The sequence below is a fragment of the Atractosteus spatula genome, chromosome 15 (assembly GCF_055471065.1).
Source record: "Atractosteus spatula isolate fAtrSpa1 chromosome 15, fAtrSpa1.hap1, whole genome shotgun sequence".
In the NCBI taxonomy this organism is placed as follows: domain Eukaryota; kingdom Metazoa; phylum Chordata; class Actinopteri; order Semionotiformes; family Lepisosteidae; genus Atractosteus; species Atractosteus spatula.
In genome coordinates, this window is record NC_142720.1 from 24,051,160 (window position 1) to 24,070,489 (window position 19,330).

The 19,330-nt window shown below is 38.3% G+C and overlaps 1 protein-coding gene across 1 annotated transcript in view; it reads right to left on the minus strand.

The window, feature by feature from the left end:
- The window catches only part of eys (EGF-like photoreceptor maintenance factor), a 341,768-nt gene that overhangs the window by 197,746 nt on the left and 124,692 nt on the right, over positions 1-19,330 (minus strand). Inside the window, exons 28-30 of the mRNA XM_088934016.1 lie at positions 19,040-19,211; positions 18,573-18,651; positions 4,754-4,953 (exon numbers count right to left, since the gene is read on the minus strand). Coding sequence (XP_088790142.1) covers positions 4,754-4,953; positions 18,573-18,651; positions 19,040-19,211 — 451 coding nt within the window. The remainder of the gene's footprint in view (positions 1-4,753; positions 4,954-18,572; positions 18,652-19,039; positions 19,212-19,330) is intronic.

Genomic DNA, 19,330 nt, shown 5'->3' on the forward strand with positions numbered 1-19,330 from the left:
GCAGTGTTTGTTGAAAATAGTACTGCAGGGTAGCAGAGACAGTATTAATATTAACAATATATTTGAAGTGTTTTCATATGCAATATTTCTTGTCTTCAATCTTGTGAACCATCTCAATGTAATTAACAGCATGAGATCTAGAGTGTCAGATACACAGTACTGTATATTGCACAGGAGTCTATCCGTCTATTTTCTAACCACTTGATACAATACAGGATTGCGGGGGATGCCTGAGCCTATCCTGGCAAGCAACGTGCACACCCTGGTACAGCCTGGATGGGATGTCATACCACTGCAAGACCCAAGCAGACACACACACACCAGGGCCACATTTCCCAGAAGCCCATTGACCCACCAGCATGTTTCTGTACACTGAGGGGAAACTGGAGAAACTCACGTGAACATGGGGAGAACATACAAACTTCACACAGACAGCACACAGGATTTAGGCCAACCACTGCAGCTGGAGTCGTTATAGATTATTAACAAGATGTTGTGGGCTGACATGCCACTGGCTCATAATATACAGTACACTTCCCCCCCCCCAAACAAAAATTAAAGAGCAATTGTTTTTAAGTGTATAGAAACCACAAGGCTACTTGATATTTTTAAGGCTTCTTTCCTGCAAAAATAATATTTTTTTAGCCAGCAATAATGTTCTTTATTCTCATCATAAAAAGAAAATTTGAATTAAAGGAACTGTACTATCTACCAGACATCAACAATGTTATCAGACAAATATGCAGACTCAGTCAAATAGTTCATTCCTTAACCTTTAGGATTATTAAAACATGCTGACAGAAAGGCTGATATACTGAACAATATGTTAATTTAGAGTTAAAAGTGCTACAACCAGATATTTTTTTACAAAATGCTAATCTAATGGAATGCTTATCTAATGCTGTGAATTCACATTTCAGTCAGAATCACAATCTTAGGTGTTTACAAGCATCACAAGTCATAATCCTCCTTAACAATATAATCTCCTATCATTCGAATTTGTGAATAAAGCTCAGTCTGATAATGCCAGTATGCTGTATTTATTATCCAGAGCACACTTAGTGAAGAAAAATGAGGAAAGTAGTTATTTTCACGCAAGTAAGACATCAACAACTAAAGGAAGTAGCAGATGTGGAACACAACAGAATAGTATAGAAAGATTAAAATACATCATTATAAAGTATAACTAAAACGGTTCATGTGTTTACTCGCACAATGTTTGCATTCGTCCTAATTTGAGTATTTAAATGTCTCTGCTCTGTTGCAGACACTTCTAAGAAAACTTACACAAACAGTAAAACGAGTAGCAAAATTATGTTTTCTTTCATGAAACTACAGTATGTACAGTACACAACCATCATGGTTGTGTTTGACTAACTATAGTGTCATGTTACTGTACTGTATGTCACTGCCTCAAGACCACCTGGCTCCTCTTTATTAGCTGTAGCGCACAAAGGTTATCAGCAGATGGCAGTCTTCTAGGAACAGCCAGCTCAAGAACGGCCTGAAGCCATGTGTTACTCTAACAAACCATTTATTTCTTTTGTTCTTAAATCATTATCTAACAGAAACTGCTGATCACCGTTTAGGTCTTATCAGCTCAGATTTTCTCCTATATTTTCTGTCTCGATTGTCGTTCTAATTTAACTTTCATGGTCTAAAATTAAAAAGCACAATCAGTCATTGCCATGTCGTCTTCACCTTTTTCCTGGACTAAAGTAAAGTAATTAAAACGTATATTCATCATCTGTCATGTATTAACTCTCAGAAGCTTTACTATTTCAAACAACTACTAACGCTTAATTTATCACTGAATAACACTGATGGGCTTTTAGATCAAAGGATATAATATATAATAAGGACATACAGTTACATACAGTATATATATTACATATAATATGATGATGTCATAACGATACAAAAACGCACTTTACTGAATTGTTACATTAGTTTCTGAACTGCAACATTTCTAAACTGTATCTATACAAAATACTAGAAATACTCCCATTAGGTTTCTTCTATTCATTGTGGGTAAGCTGCTTTATCATCATGAGCATTGCAGTAAAACAAAGCCTATTCTGGAGGCATGTGGAACAAAGTGAAACTCACATGACTGCTCTCCAAATGGAGGGAATGTCAGTCCAATTCAAGACAAGGTGGAATATCAAACCACTTTTGCGACATGGAAGGATACCAAAGCCACCAGGGAAAACTCACATGAACAGAAGAGCATGCAAACTCTATACTGACAGAAGGTACAGTACATTAAAAATGTGTTGCATCTATGTAGTGCCTTTTAATCCCGAAGGATCCCAAGGCACTTTAACTACAGGAACAGTGCATTTATATATGTGAAGTGTACAGTAGTTCCCACCTGGGTGACACACAGCAGCCATTCTGTGTCGGCAGCCCCAGAATAGCAGATAGCAGGTAGAACAAACGAGCAATGAGCTTCAGCAGTGGAGCTTGGGAGGTAATGTACACTATGCTAACCTGCTAACAGCATGGTGTCACCTGTACCAGAGGGAGGTGTGCCACCTAAAGACACAGAGAAACTGTAAGAGAAACTTGCAAGCTTTGGGATTTAATGTAAATTGAATACAGGACCCTTGCAGTTTATTTCCTTCTGAGAGAGCAAGCCTGAAAATGGATTAATTAGACCCATTAATAAGAAAACTAGTTAATACTTTAATATGTATCTTTACATTAATTTAGTTCATAATCTTTACATTAATTTAGTTCATATACATGAAAAACTGTTTTAGGGCTAAATAATACTAAAATCTTATATTATAAATGCTTAATTAATGCTATTTTACAGTTGCTACTTTTCTACAATTTAGTAACTTTTAAGCACACAACAGTTTTGTAAGATATACAAAGTGTTCGAAGGAGTTTTGAGCTGAGACCTCTGCAACTAGTCACCATAGCAGGCTTATGCAGAGCTGCAAGTTAATATCTTATACAACCTCGACCACAAAAATCACAATTGGTTTTCTCATGTTTTTTAAAAGGTGAATTTCTATCTAATTCCTGACTTCTTATAATTGGCTTGAAATACCATACTTCAGTTGTGTTTTTTTGTGTTGTGTTGTTGTGTATGTTGAGCAGTAGGGCAGCAGAGTGGTAGGGTGCAGTGGTCAACATGGCTGCCCTGCAGCCCTGTGGCCCTGAGCTCACCTCCAGAACTGGGGTGTGATCTGCAGGGAGCTTCTTTATTCTTCCCGCCCGTGCGTGATATTCCTCTGGATGCTCCAGTTTCCTCCCACAGTGCACAGACATGCTGGAAGGTTAATTGGCTTCTGGGAAAACTGCCCCCTTGTGTGAGTGTGTGCACGTCTGTGTCTGTGTGTGTGCGCTGTGTGGAGTCCCTGCCTTACGTCCACTGCTTGCAGAGATAAGCCTGACCCTGAGCTGGATGAAACAGTGAGAAAATGGATAGACGGATATTATGCAGTCAATACAGTATTTCAACTAAAAATAATTTTGGAATATGTATGGCAAGGTTGCTGTGTTTAATTATATAATACATTAATGCACGGCTTGAACAAGTCAAAAGTCTTATAAAGCACACATGCTCCCCTACTTCATCATTATATTTACCAAGTCCATCCTTTAACCAACTTTTGGAAAACATTATTACATCAAGACAGACTGCATTGATCAAGAACTCAAGAACTCTTACATTTCCTTAAACATGTATGATTTTTAGTAAAAGCAGTAAAATATTAATTGGATCATAAAACACCTCAGTGATCTTATTCTAGTCACACACATCATATTATGGGGATTGTATATGTCAGGTTACTGGATGAATACAAAATTAAATTAATTATGGAAATATAATTACTTCATTTTTTATATTTGTTATTTAAACAGTGCTATAACAAAATGATGATATAATTTAATGCTTGGACATCTTTTACATAATATGTGCTGATAAGAAGACAGAATATATTTGTTAGAATCTACATTGCATATTTTAAGCTAATAATTTCTGTGTAATTATTGGATATATGGTTCAGTTTAGACTTGTGCCTGTTGAATTCAACATTTAGCCTTCTTTAAACAAAGTGAAATCTGATGTTTTGAGTTCACTGTTTGGTTTGTAAGATGGGAATGAAATCACATAGAAGCATGCACAATTTATAGACCATTCATTATATTGGAACAAACGTGGGAATTTTAAATCCAAATCTATTAAAAGCAATGGGAAATGGGAAATGCTGAATAATTCCTCAATGCTATTACTAAATACAGTATACATTTTTATCCAAAATAACTTATTGTTTCATTGAAATGTCTATCCATTACTACTGAAATCAACATGGAACTTTAATGTCTGGAAAAAGTATTAAATGCAGTACAAATCACGAGCGCTCACATAAATTATACTTTGAACTTTGTCACATTTCTCAATTTTCCGCCCATGTTCCCCACATGTCCTCTGCTGATCTAATAACTGATGGCCTCCCTTTCCCACTAATTTGTCATGATGGGAGGGAATGAGTAACCACTTAATTTATAGCATTTACAGTTTTACACAGAGATCGGCCTGACAGGCATGGACAGAAATTACCACAACATCAATGCAGTGGTAACAATGTACGTTTTAGATACTTGTTTCCATAATGTAATAGTTTGTAATTCCAAGAGGATGGACTGGGTGAACAACAAGTGAATTGTAAATGAACTATGATGGTTGTGCCCAAAACACTGGCAAAGTTTGTGTCCTGATCTGATGACGACTGACCTGCAGGTAAAATTGGCAGCAGGTCCATCCAGGCATGTTCCTCCATTGAAGCAGAGAGAGAACGTCTGTGGGGAATCCTGGCAGACATCCATATCTATTTCACAGAGCTTTCCATAGTAACCGTCCAGGCAGAAACATGCATATTTGTTGACTAGATCAACGCAGGATGCTCCATTAAAGCAGGGATTGGAATCACACTCCTACAGAAAATTAAAAAAAAAACACGTAAAACATTTTAAATTCAGGAAAGGCTATCGTAATTAAAACAAATATCTGTAAACACAGACAAAATACTAAACTCTATTACTAAATTTCAGGATCTGCACCTGTTACGTTTTACAATGCTTGTTTATTTGTTCTTAATCTTCTAAATTACTGTATATTAGACTTAACATTTATTTTCATCTTCAATTTTAAATGCTAATTGGATAAGCTTTTTGAGTTTGATATTATAATCTGAGGAAATTTACCAACTGAACACATTCGAGCTCATACTACCTTTCCGAGAACTTCACTGCCTGTGAGACGTGAGTACTATACTGTAAAATGTGTGCTTGAGCAAGGAACGCAGGACAAAACATGGAAAATTACTATACATTAAAAGAATTGCATGTTGTGTATACAATCGGGACAGAGTATAAATAGAGGGAATAAAAGAAGAGCAGAAAGTATAGATTTTATTTCTGGCCATAACTATGTGTCAAATTACAACCGAATTCATTAATAAGCAGTTACTGTATTTGTAGCTCTTCATTATGTTTATTATCATCCCAGTGAGGGACCTTAAGAAATTCACTATAAGTAATAAGCAGTGGAGGAGGAAATTTGCCTCTAATGAGTTCCTGAATACGAAATCATTCAAGAGGAATCAAATAACAAGTGAAAACTTCAGTTTGCCAAAGAAGTTTAAAATCAGATTTAAGGTTGCATACAATTTGTCTGTGGAGAACTGATATCTTTTTTTTTCTGGGTTAAGAAAGAACACTGTGTTTCTTGTCAACTATGTAAAAATGGTGTGGTGCATAACCTTCTTCCAGTGAAGAAAGAAATGAGATGCAAGGAAAGTTCGAGAGCTAGAACATCTGACACAGCTGGATTTAACCACTTGGGAATTAAGTGTCAACCGTCAGATGTCTTATGTCTTACTCTGTCCACTCTGACAAATGTCCAGGAAAACAAAACAAAACATTGATTTTTTTCTCCTGTCTCGAATGATCAGTTTCTCATTTTGTTGCCCTGCAAATTCTTGTAAGCCTTGTCCTTTGTGTCTACTAGCTTGGGTAAAAATTGCAGACAAAATGGACAAATAAAAAAAACTACATAATTTTAATAGTTTTGTGAAGACAGGACCTGGAATGATAATGTTCGCATACTAAGAAAATTAATAAAAAATATTTAAAAATACTAAAAGCCATTGCAATTACTATACAAGCCTCTAGGCAGTGCTAGAGATTTTTCATTGTGTTTTTCACTGCCCATAGACCATAGATGACCCCTGGTTGCTATGACAACAAACCGGTTGCTAAGGTAAACAAAGCTTGGCTGATTTTTTTTCTTCCCCAAGTCCCGTTACAGAGGCAGTGGTGTCTACTAGTGCTCTGATTGGTCGAAAAATAATGAATGACAGCAATTTAAACCAATTAGACCCCTTTTATCAAATAAGATCATCGAGGTCAGCCAAACAGATGAACTCTTTCGGTTTCCAATGACCCAGTGGTTTAGCAAGTATGTAACCTGGTTTTCAGTCGCGTATAACATTTAATTTTAGATATTTTGCTCAGTTTTTGATTTTGAGGTTGTATTTTGGTGTGTGAGATTGATGTCATTGTTGGTTTATGATGACAGTCCCTTTAAAGGGCTTTACTACAATGAAAAAAAAAACTTTTTGTTTGTTGCAGTATCGTTTCACCTTCTTGTTTAGAGGGTATCGGAAATCAGTTGTAATTGTTAAAAATAAATCTGATTAATTACGATTAAGATTAATTTATGTTTTAGTGTGCTGGAGACGCCGGCGACTACATTTGGTGTGCTTAGCTTTCATTTAAGCCACAAAACAGGCTTCTACTGTATAAACTTGCAGAGATATTACAACATTTTTGAGGGGACATTCTAGGCCGAAATTGACTGAGGTCTTTTTGGGATAACCAGGAACAATCCCAAAATTGTTGTATGTGGTTTGGGCGATTTGCACTTAAATAGAACAGAATGAATGCTGTAGAAAGGTTCAACAGCAGTGTAACAAAGTTCAGAATGAAACCAAACTGGAAGAAGATTAAAACGTATGACGTGTTTCACAGGTTGGGCCCTTTTCTGGAATGAAATAAATGTAAAGGTCTGCTGGATTTAAATGTACTGCACCAATACTACAACTACATGAAAAAGAGATGAAAGATATTTTTAATTTCTCAACATGACATTACTAGTCGATCCACTCATAGCCACTCAAACAGAATTATCAACAGTCAGGAAGCACCCATGGTCAAACCTACCAAAATAATGTTCATGCTATGCTGGCAGGATCTTGGACCTGAGTATGATCTCCAATGGCAATTAAAGACATAGTAACCCGATTACAGTCACCAGATACCCAAACAAATGCCTACATTCTGATTCAATGTCATTGCTCCAATAATCCAGAAAAGTGCTATATACAGTTAGTGCAAAGATTTATTTTTACTAGGAAAACAACACTATAGACATCGGCATATAGTGGTGTTTCCTGATACACCCTGGCTCTGCACCTAGTATTGTGACAGTAAAGCACATGTATACCACAGAAATCAAGAAAGGGAAAGTGAGGTCTGTGTAAGGGATTGACATTGTTTCCAGGGGCAGCATGTTATCATGTGGTTTCATTTTTTAGACAACACTTAAGGTTGGCTTGTTGTTGTAATATCACTCCTTAGCATTATGCTGAAGACATTTATGATCTTGATCTTGCTACACACATTGTTAAAACAACAGCTGTGCCAGTGTAATAACTTAGTCTTTCAACAATGTACCATCTTTCTAAAAATGTCACTGCATTTCTATGCATCCATTTTCCGATCAGTTTGTGCAATACAGCATCACAAAGTAATCCAGAGCCTATCCTGGCAAACAACTGTTACTGTCCTTGCCGATTGCATGTAGGATACAGCCATTTCTGCTGGTGCAAATGCAGGATACACTGGGTGCTGGCCACTTAGGCTGAAGTACCTTGACTCAAAGCCAATAAGATTTTCAAGCAAAAACACGTACTCACAAATGACTGAATGATGTTCTAGCCAAAATATAATGCATAGTAACTTAATGTTTATTGTCAGATCTTGAATCTGCTTTCTGAAGTGTTTCAACATATTATATATTAGCAGGCTCAGAACTCCTATTTGACAAAATATTGTCTTGAATAGAGAAGCTGAGAAGCCTGCTGGGAAAGATAAACATTGATAGGAATCTAATTACAACAGTTCAGTTATAATGGGGAAATGAATGCATGGTGATAATGGGGATACCCTTGCTAGTTTAAAAGGATTCCAGAACATCCCTGCTTTAAATTGCCAGATACATTTTAACATTGAGTACAGAATATAAAATAATCTTATTAATCAGAATTTTAAAATAACCTGGCTTTCTTTTTTCAGTTTAGGTGATTTTCCATAACCAACAATGGTACAGTACCATGGAAAAAAACCTCAAAAGCAGTGAAGATAGGAAAGCTAGAAGAAAAGTCTGAACACTTTTATATCTGTTAAAAGTATAAAAGTGAAGGATGGGTGAGTGGTCCAAGTGAACCTACATTGTAGCAGAGTGAAAATGAGCAGAGAAGCATGGATATAAGAGCAAACAGGAGCACAAAAGAAAACACTGAAAACTCTGGGAGATCCTACTGGCGAGAGTGGGCAGCCGTGTAGAGGTCCCTTCCAGCTATGTGCGGGAAGACTGAGACATCATCGCTGTTTACGCAGGTGGAGTGATCAACATGAAAAGATCTTGGTGTTGATTTTGTCTGCCGTGCACAGTAACCATGGCTGTGCCTGGTAAATGCAATGTAACGCAACTCTCTTATCCATTGTCTCACACTTTCAGAATAAGAATAACATATCTGCCCTCTCCAGCTGTAAAAATATTCTTATGTGATTTGTGCAATTACACTGTAAGAGATTTGTCACAATTGTGTAATGAAGGCAGTTGTTTGAATAATCAACTATTTTTCATGCAACTATTTAATCTGATTCACAAAAAGAGACCACCAACCCTCTGTCCCAACTTTTTTGTTTAATTTCTGTTATAGTTCCTTCTTTCTCATTCTTTAAGATTTGAACAGGAGATTCACAAAACCCTAAACTTTATATGTTATAGACCAATTAATTAGCAGGCAAAACACAGCCTAATTGAATTATTCATCCCACAGAAAGTTGTAGGAAAGCTTCTTAGAAGCCAAATGTTTCTTCTCTGGGGTCTGGCTGTAGTTCTTGTCAAATCAATTACAGATCATCTAACAAGGATTGTAGAATACTGGCTTTTTTATTATTAATGCTGATATTGTCACGATTATAGTCCCCCCTCCTTAAGGGTGCTCCAGCCCTTTCACTAAGACTTTATTCTCTGCACCTGTTCCCTATTCCCAGCCCACCTTAAAAGCCAGGCGCTGACGCTCATCCGGGCTCTGCATCTGATTTCCATATCGTGCGAGTCCGGGACCAGGAGGCGCCTGGTCCCGTTAAGGTTTTAACCTCGGTTCCCGTTCCTGTTCCCCGTCCGCCGGTTCCGGCCCGGCCTTCGTGTTTTAATTCCTTCCTCTGATGGATCTCCTGGTTTTGGACTTACCTTCATGTTTTGGATACTCTATGGATTACTCTTTGGGATTGTTCGCCTCGGCCACGCCACGCCTCCCCCGTGCACCAGCGCACCTTGGACACGCCCCCTTGTCTTCAGCCCCGTTTTCCTGCATGACTTTTCCCTAGTGTTCCCCCCACTCCGTCGGACTGTGTCGTCCGCATAGGGTCCGGAAAGAACTGTTCGTTACAGAATGCAGAGCCAACACCTGGACCCCGCGGACGGCACCCTGGCAGCCTGGATTCCATCAGTTTTTTTTTTTTTCTCCCCTTTTTTTTTCTTAGGGCTTCGGAGCCGCCCTGAAAAGGAGGGGCGTACTGTCACGATTATAGTCCCCCCTCCTTAAGGGTGCTCCAGCCCTTTCACTAAGACTTTATTCTCTGCACCTGTTCCCTATTCCCAGCCCACCTTAAAAGCCAGGCGCTGACGCTCATCCGGGCTCTGCATCTGATTTCCATATCGTGCGAGTCCGGGACCAGGAGGCGCCTGGTCCCGTTAAGGTTTTAACCTCGGTTCCCGTTCCTGTTCCCCGTCCGCCGGTTCCGGCCCGGCCTTCGTGTTTTAATTCCTTCCTCTGATGGATCTCCTGGTTTTGGACTTACCTTCATGTTTTGGATACTCTATGGATTACTCTTTGGGATTGTTCGCCTCGGCCACGCCACGCCTCCCCCGTGCACCAGCGCACCTTGGACACGCCCCCTTGTCTTCAGCCCCGTTTTCCTGCATGACTTTTCCCTAGTGTTCCCCCCACTCCGTCGGACTGTGTCGTCCGCATAGGGTCCGGAAAGAACTGTTCGTTACAGAATGCAGAGCCAACACCTGGACCCCGCGGACGGCACCCTGGCAGCCTGGATTCCATCAGTTTTTTTTTTTTCTCCCCTTTTTTTTTCTTAGGGCTTCGGAGCCGCCCTGAAAAGGAGGGGCGTACTGTCACGATTATAGTCCCCCCTCCTTAAGGGTGCTCCAGCCCTTTCACTAAGACTTTATTCTCTGCACCTGTTCCCTATTCCCAGCCCACCTTAAAAGCCAGGCGCTGACGCTCATCCGGGCTCTGCATCTGATTTCCATATCGTGCGAGTCCGGGACCAGGAGGCGCCTGGTCCCGTTAAGGTTTTAACCTCGGTTCCCGTTCCTGTTCCCCGTCCGCCGGTTCCGGCCCGGCCTTCGTGTTTTAATTCCTTCCTCTGATGGATCTCCTGGTTTTGGACTTACCTTCATGTTTTGGATACTCTATGGATTACTCTTTGGGATTGTTCGCCTCGGCCACGCCACGCCTCCCCCGTGCACCAGCGCACCTTGGACACGCCCCCTTGTCTTCAGCCCCGTTTTCCTGCATGACTTTTCCCTAGTGTTCCCCCCACTCCGTCGGACTGTGTCGTCCGCATAGGGTCCGGAAAGAACTGTTCGTTACAGAATGCAGAGCCAACACCTGGACCCCGCGGACGGCACCCTGGCAGCCTGGATTCCATCAGTTTTTTTTTTTTTCTCCCCTTTTTTTTTCTTAGGGCTTCGGAGCCGCCCTGAAAAGGAGGGGCGTACTGTCACGATTATAGTCCCCCCTCCTTAAGGGTGCTCCAGCCCTTTCACTAAGACTTTATTCTCTGCACCTGTTCCCTATTCCCAGCCCACCTTAAAAGCCAGGCGCTGACGCTCATCCGGGCTCTGCATCTGATTTCCATATCGTGCGAGTCCGGGACCAGGAGGCGCCTGGTCCCGTTAAGGTTTTAACCTCGGTTCCCGTTCCTGTTCCCCGTCCGCCGGTTCCGGCCCGGCCTTCGTGTTTTAATTCCTTCCTCTGATGGATCTCCTGGTTTTGGACTTACCTTCATGTTTTGGATACTCTATGGATTACTCTTTGGGATTGTTCGCCTCGGCCACGCCACGCCTCCCCCGTGCACCAGCGCACCTTGGACACGCCCCCTTGTCTTCAGCCCCGTTTTCCTGCATGACTTTTCCCTAGTGTTCCCCCCACTCCGTCGGACTGTGTCGTCCGCATAGGGTCCGGAAAGAACTGTTCGTTACAGATATCTGGTGATTTTTTAATTGCACTCCTGGGCCTTTGGGTGGCATCTCACAGAGCAATATATTATAATGACATTTCTTCTGTAAACACAAGGTCTTTAACATTAACCACTGCAAATGGATCAAAGATGACAAGATTACAATTTACTACAGTCAAACAATGGTGAAAATAATATCCATTTGTTTAGACAAAATAACATTTTTACAACAGCAATAAAATCATCTGCCCTCTTTTAACCCTAATTAAAAATCAACAGTGATTATGAACACATACTGTAAGTACAGTACACCTGAGATGTCATGTTTGTAGAATAATGCCTCATACCCTGGTTAAGTGTGAAAATTATTAAGAAAAAAAGGTGAAGGACCCATGCCACAAATCAATTGGAGTTTACAGTATTTTCTGTCCCACATTTTAATCAGTAATTCTTATATTCTTTTGAAATGCTGCTGATGCTTTTATTCAGCCACTGAAAAATCAATACAATTGATAAAAACAAAACCAGCTCATAGCAATCTGTAACACACAAGGTCCTGCTTTATTTACCCTAATGTGCTTTCAAACACCTCTTCTAGTGATCAATACAGTGTTTCTATAACCTACAGCAAGAAACAGATCCAGTTCTGGTCAACTGACACATTGGGCCTCTCAAGGGCAGGAGGGCATGCAAGCTGAACAGTGAATACTCCAGGCATGTGGAACAAAAGAATCTCGGGTATTTGCTTTTAGAAACACCATAAAAATAAGATTATACTCTCCATTATATTTGAAACTCAGCACAGAAACCAGATAAAAACTGACAGGAAGCTGCTACTCAGTGCAATATAAAATCTTCCCCACAATAAAACAAAACCTTTTAATTGTGAATATTTGACAATAATTCCATATATCTAAGAGTGGCAGCATAGAGTCATGGGGAAACGACTTCGCCAGGGTCTGGCAGGTTGTGGATTCAAGTCCCTGCTGCAGACACAATTGTATCTTGAGATACTTTACTCCAGTTACTTCAGCCCACTCAGCTGTATAAATGGGGGCTTTAACCAATGTTCCATGCAAGATGGGGGGTCAAATGTTCTCAGTCTGCTCAACAGGCCAGTAAGCAGGATGCGCCTGTCCTCTGGTATGCACTACCCTATCCCTTAAATAAACTTTTGTATTAACAAATAAAATACCAATGACAGAATATTACTTTTTGTTGCAAACAGCACCTGCAGTCAATTAGGACTAACATTTCCACTTCCAGCAGCATAGCTAAATGAAATGGCAGTTCGGAATATATTCTGTTAAATTACAATTATAGTTATCCTGGATCAATCACTAATATCATTTGCAGTATATTGTGTACTAATACACTAATTAAAATAACCCATCCACCCATTTCCTACCCACTTTGTGCTAGTAGCAGGCGCAAGGTGGGATACACCCAGGATAGGATGCCAGTCCATCACAGGCCTGACAGACATAAACACAGACACATCTGGGATGTTTCTGGACTTGAGAAGGAAACTGGAGCGCCCAGCTAAAGCCCACACAAACACATACAGTACATATGGAGAACATACAAAGGCACGCAGACAGCTCATCAGGTCAGGAATTGAACCCAGTGCTGGAGTGCAGTATCAGCTTTGTTGCCCCTTAAATATAATAATATGATCTGAAATACAATCATTTTTATTTGTTCGAAAAAAATATACATTTATCTTTGCAAATTTTGTTTTAAATGTAGTTCTTTTTCTATATGTGCAAAAGGAGGATAACTTTGTGTAACCCTCTGCTATACATTATTAACACAGTGCTTTCACTATAACTTTTACCTCAGTAAAATACAATGCAAAACTGAAATAACCATCCTTCACCCCCAATGAAGCCCACTCAGCCATTCTACTCTGTGGTACCCCCCAGCTTTCACCTACATCTTGAAAACAGTGAATTTCAGTCACGTGACTCAGAGAAGCACACAACATCTGAAATGCTGAGAGAATGACAATATAGTAATCCTGTAGCTCAGTGTGAAATAAATTGGAACGGAGAATGGATAGGCTTGGTAGGGTGTATCCCTGTACGCAGATCAGTTGTCTTTTCATATATACATGTCTTTAAGATCTAATTACTGCATTTTGTAAAGCTGGTCTTCAATCTAAGTATATTCATTCTATTCTGTTACTTGGAATTACAGTATATGCACATTTTCAATTAAGTGACATCAAGCTAACAGTGCTGAAGTAAAGGATGATGTTGCTGTATCAAAAATCATCAAATCAGGAAATGTTTAAAGCAAAAGAATGGCTGAGCATAAGTATGGAACAATTGAAATCAGTCAATTTTATGAATCAAATGATAATTCCAATGAAACCTGCACAAGGGTGTGAAAGATCAACTATAGATAAAATTTCAAATTAACAGCATACGTTGGGTTGAAATAATGATTAAGATTTTCTTAAAATTGCATTTTTTTTCTTATTGAGGAATTAAAGTGTTGAAAATAATCATGGAAAACATAAAGAAATGGTAAAATAACTGGAGCCTGATATTTTATCTAGTGTTATATTTGCATGTACTATGAGGGCCTCATGAAACCAGGATGGTGACAATAGATGTGGTCAAGGAAGGAAAAACTTTAAACTTAAACTTTCTGCTAAGAAACATTGACACAGAAAATAAAAAAATGAAGCCTATAGTACTAAGTACTATAGTGCACTAAGACCATTTTGGGTAAATGTGCATGTTACTGTTCTTGAAACAACATTAACTACTGTACCTGTAGCAAGGAAACTAACAATCTCGACCTCGCCTATCACTTAAATCAGTGGTTCTCAAACTTTTTGGACCAAGTACCACCCCTAATCCAACCAAAGCATCCAAGTACCACCTACAAGTCATCATCTCATAGGAACCCCAGAAATTCTCAATGACCAACATGAGTGTGCGTGCACACACACTCACACATACATATAATAAATATTATAATAATAAACTTTATTTGATATGGCACCTTTAAAGGTGGCTTCTCAAAGTGCTTTACAGAAAAAAAACATTAACAACAACTAATAAAAAAGCACCATTTCAGTGAGAGTGGTGAGCCTGTTTAGTTGAGCAAAGCAGATGTGAATTAATTTTTCGAGCCTTGATACAATTCACAACAGAGTCTATCAGATTTTAAATCGTCAGGCATTTTCTTGACGGCAAAGGTCACGCGGTGGATGTTGTAATGCGTACATTAATTTCTGGAGCAACCTATCTAATTCGTGCAACTACACCGTTATGTCGGCTTGTCATTGCTCTAGCACCGTCTGTACAAACTCAGACGCATTTTATCCAGTCGAGGCCATTCTCTACGATAAATTCATTCAGAAGCTGAAATATGTGCTCTCCTGTAGTTCCTGATGGTAGCGGTTTACAGAACAGAAAGTCTTCATGGGACATGCCCTCAAACTCGTATCTAACGTTAATGAGCAAATTGGCCAAATCGACTACAGACTCATCTAATTGCAGTGAAAAACATCTGCTCATCTTAACGCGCTCTATCAGTGTACTTTTGATATAATCCTTCATTTCAATAATTCTATGAATGACTGTGTCTTTCGGGGGGGGGGGGGGGGGGGGGCAGCAGGTCGAGCTGTTTAGCAGCTTTTTCTCTACACATAATACATGTCAGCTCTTTTGCCAACGGTAAATAAGGTTCTTCAAAAATAGTGTAGCTTACCTGCTTTAGCAATACGCAATCTTGCATTTTTCCGCGTTTCCGTTTTTATTTCCGTATTTATTTAAAGTTTTTATTTCATGCGCATGGGAGCGAAACACAGAGACGCTTGGTGTATTTTTCTCAAATTAGAACAGTTCTTAAATATTTTTCTGTTATCACGCTTTCGTGAGCTCACAAGATTACCTGCGTTCGTAGCACGTATTTCTATGCATTCCTGTGTTTAGAACGTTGGCATAGTTCCAAAATCACGCACATTCTCCTTCCTCCCTATTTGCTGGAGATACAGTAGCTTTTTTAAAATACAATTGGTTACTTGCGTCCGTAGCACGCATTCCTATAGAGTGGTATAGAATTAGAGTATCTCTTGTGTCCACTGAAGTATTAGCGCGCACTGTATCGTAGTACGTAGGCTGCGTATTCGACACGTATTAAAATACAAAATATGAAAACCCGTCCCGATTTTTCAGCGCACACGACACAGTTCCAGGGTCATTTGGCGTACCACTTGGCGGCACTCCACGTACCACTGCCGGTACGCGTACCACAGTTTGAGAACCACTGACTTAAATAATTTATGCTGATGAGCTTGAGGTTTGGAGCTGTATTATGTGCAGTACTATCCCTGGACTGGTCTGAAGTTGGGCTACAATTGATCAGTTATCAGAAATGTTGGTTTTCCTTTGTAGGAGCCATTGCATTCACTGCATACTGTGCCATTTAATTCAACAATGAGATCAGTGCCTGATATCATTAATTACAGTGCTGTAACCCTTGAGATAATGTGGCACTTTCTGATGGGTGGCCTGACAACTAATGACATTACAGCATATGAGTGTAACATTTCATGGTTACACAAAAGTTATCAATCTATAATATCTCATTTGTCTTTGGTTCCATAATTATTTTCAAGTATTTCTTTTCTTACACAAAATGTTTTGTGAAACACAAATACCGTTCATAGTACAGTTATAGTACCTCTTGCGATAAAAAATAATCCAATCACAATGTGTTGATTCACTTGGTTATTACCTTAGAATCCGTAGCTACTGAGTGGTGGCCTGGATGCTAATATTGAACAAATTATCACTAAGAGGGAAAACAAGGCATGTGGTGATCAATATTTGAAACATATATCTAAAACTGTTCACTTCCCCCTGACAACAGTAGCCCAGCATTTAATAGCTTTTCTACATCTGCTTTCTACTGCGAATCTATATCTTCAGTCCCTTGGAAGACTAACTTTATTCCTTGGAAATGAAATCATGGCAGGAAAGTTAATCAGTTAATACACTATCAAATCCTTTAAACTACTGTCTTCACACTGAGTGTATAAAGAACAAAAAAAGCAATTAAATGTGAGAATCAAGCTCAAACTAATGAACTAGTGGAACTAATTGGGTCCCAATTATTCTGACAATTAGAGACTTATAATGAACTACTTAAAACACAAACATGAAAAGCAACAATTTGTAACATTTTTTTTCCATTTGTAACCATAAAAGAATGTTTTTTTTCCTTCTGGTTAAAACAAAATTTATTTATTTGAACAAAACCCTCACAAAGTGAAGTATATGCATTGGAAATCTTTTTCAAAAACACATCAAACCTTCACCTTCAGATTCATTTATTTAGAAAAAATATTCCAAGCAAAGGCATTCAGCTGTTTAATATTGTTATCAGATGCCTGATATATGTATCAGATGTATGTACCAGTCTTTTGGTGTAATTTTAATAGAGTAGGTGTTGATTGATTTCCTTTAAGCCTAATGAATGTAATAGAACTGACATAACTCCAAAATGTACTGTATCAGATATCTCTATGCCAAAAGACCTGTTGTGATCAGATACATGATTATCATGCCGCAATCCAGTGTATTCTATTTCTTTTACACAATGGAATGAAAAGCAGTTTTACAAAAGATCTTACAACTTTTGATCATTGAATATCAATGACAAAATATCAATGAGGGTTTGCTAATTAGCACTGATGAAGATGCTGCATTTCAAATGTGCACAGTCAAGTAACAAAAATATTTTCTTCCACTTTGAGGTGGTCATTCCTCAGCTGATAAACAGCTCTTGAGTCAATGGTGATGTTGACTGCTTGCTTTTTTTAAGATTGTTTTTTAAGAATCAGGACTACATGTTCAGTGTAGCCTTGTAACAGGAACAGAAAAAAGGACACAATTACTTTAACAAACAGTTACCCTGTCTAAGTATATTGTATGCATTTGTGCCACCAAAGCATGTCCAATGACAATGTCATGCTTTTTTGTAAAATATTTCATGGCTGGAAAGGCTTCCAATATTTTTATATAAAACTCCAATAATGGTCAATAAGCATTTAGTATTTTTGTAATGCCACTTTACGCTGTAATTTTAAGCATTTAATAATAAACTGGTGAACAGTTGCACCGACCTCTTGGAGAGCAGAAAAATCAAGGATTTTGTAGTGCATTATTTCATATTATTTCATATTAGTTCTAGTTTGACTGAAAGGTCAGGAAAAATTTAAAATTACATCTTGAAGTTACGGTAAAAAGAGAGATCGTCGTGCAGTGTCTATGCTAATACCCTCTAAGCCCTTCTTGTGAAGATAGGTTTTGATATATGTGAAAGGAGGTGTCAAAAGTAGAAGTCATAGAGAAGTGATAATACAGTGCAAATCTCTAAAGCTGGAGTTCCGAATGACTTCTATACTAAAGAAAATCCACCTTTCACATTTCTAGGAGTTCCTTATTTCTGAAGCCATTTTAATCTCTGCTACATTGTGTATTAAATAATAACAAATAAATGTTTATAAATACTGTGCAATGGACACTTCTGATTGACATATGCAGTAGCAAGAGAGACCAATTATTGTATATATAATTAAACTTGTTTCATTTACTTTAAACAAGCAACCAGCAGGGACTTGCAAAGGGCACATTAATATAACATTATTCATTAGCTGCATAGGGACACTCCAGCAATAATTATGATGAATTTCAGAAATATTAAGCCAGTAACCAGCAATTTCAATGAAATTCAAATGACATCTTCACTGCTGTAAATCTTCTTATGTTATCGTGTTTAAGAAACGTATACATACAGTAGATATCGACATGAATAATGAATTATTAAATATACTTTAAACAAAACACTTTCTAATTGAAGAATTTTCAACTTGTTAAAAGAAAACTGCAGCCTAATAGCAATTTAAACATATTTCAAAGAACCACTGTACATAAAATGTGATACCTCATGATGATAATCCTTATAAAATAACAACTTACATTAATATTAATCTCACATCTGTCACTGGTCCAGCCAGGTTCACACTGACACACATACTTGTTAATCTCATCAGTGCAACTGAAAATAAAAAAAAGAGAAAATAAACTTAACTTTTCAACCTCAAACCGGGCTGGGTGTTAGTAAATCGAAGCATACATTTCTAGTTTATTTGGTTTCCTTTAATTATCACCTTAAGGATGCTTCTTCTGTTTTCTGCATCATTCATTTAATAGCTTAGGATCCACTGTTAACTATATTAAAGACTAATTAGTTCTAATTTATGGAAAACTACCTTATGGCAATAAGCATAATTGAAAGAGATCTTAGATCATCTGTCAATATATTACATTACTGCAAACTTGCAACATCTGTCATCCTTAACTGCACTAGTGAGAAGTTTAATTAAAATGATTTAATCAAGCTTCCTGAAATGCTAAGAAATATATAAGCACAAAAGCAATCATACCTCCCATGAAGACAAGGGTCTGATGCACATTCATCAATGTTTGTTTCACAATTTGATCCCATAAAGCCGCTGGCACACAAACACTGATAACGATTGACATCATCAATACATCTTCCACTGTTCAGGCATGGATCTGAGGCACATTCATTGACATCTACTTCACACCATTTACCTTAAAAAAAGAGAAATGTAAACATAAAAAAGTAAAAAAATACATTTTACATTAGGTTTGTTACCCCTAAATATGATAATACTGAATTGTAAATATCATGCAATTGGTTCTAAATTCAT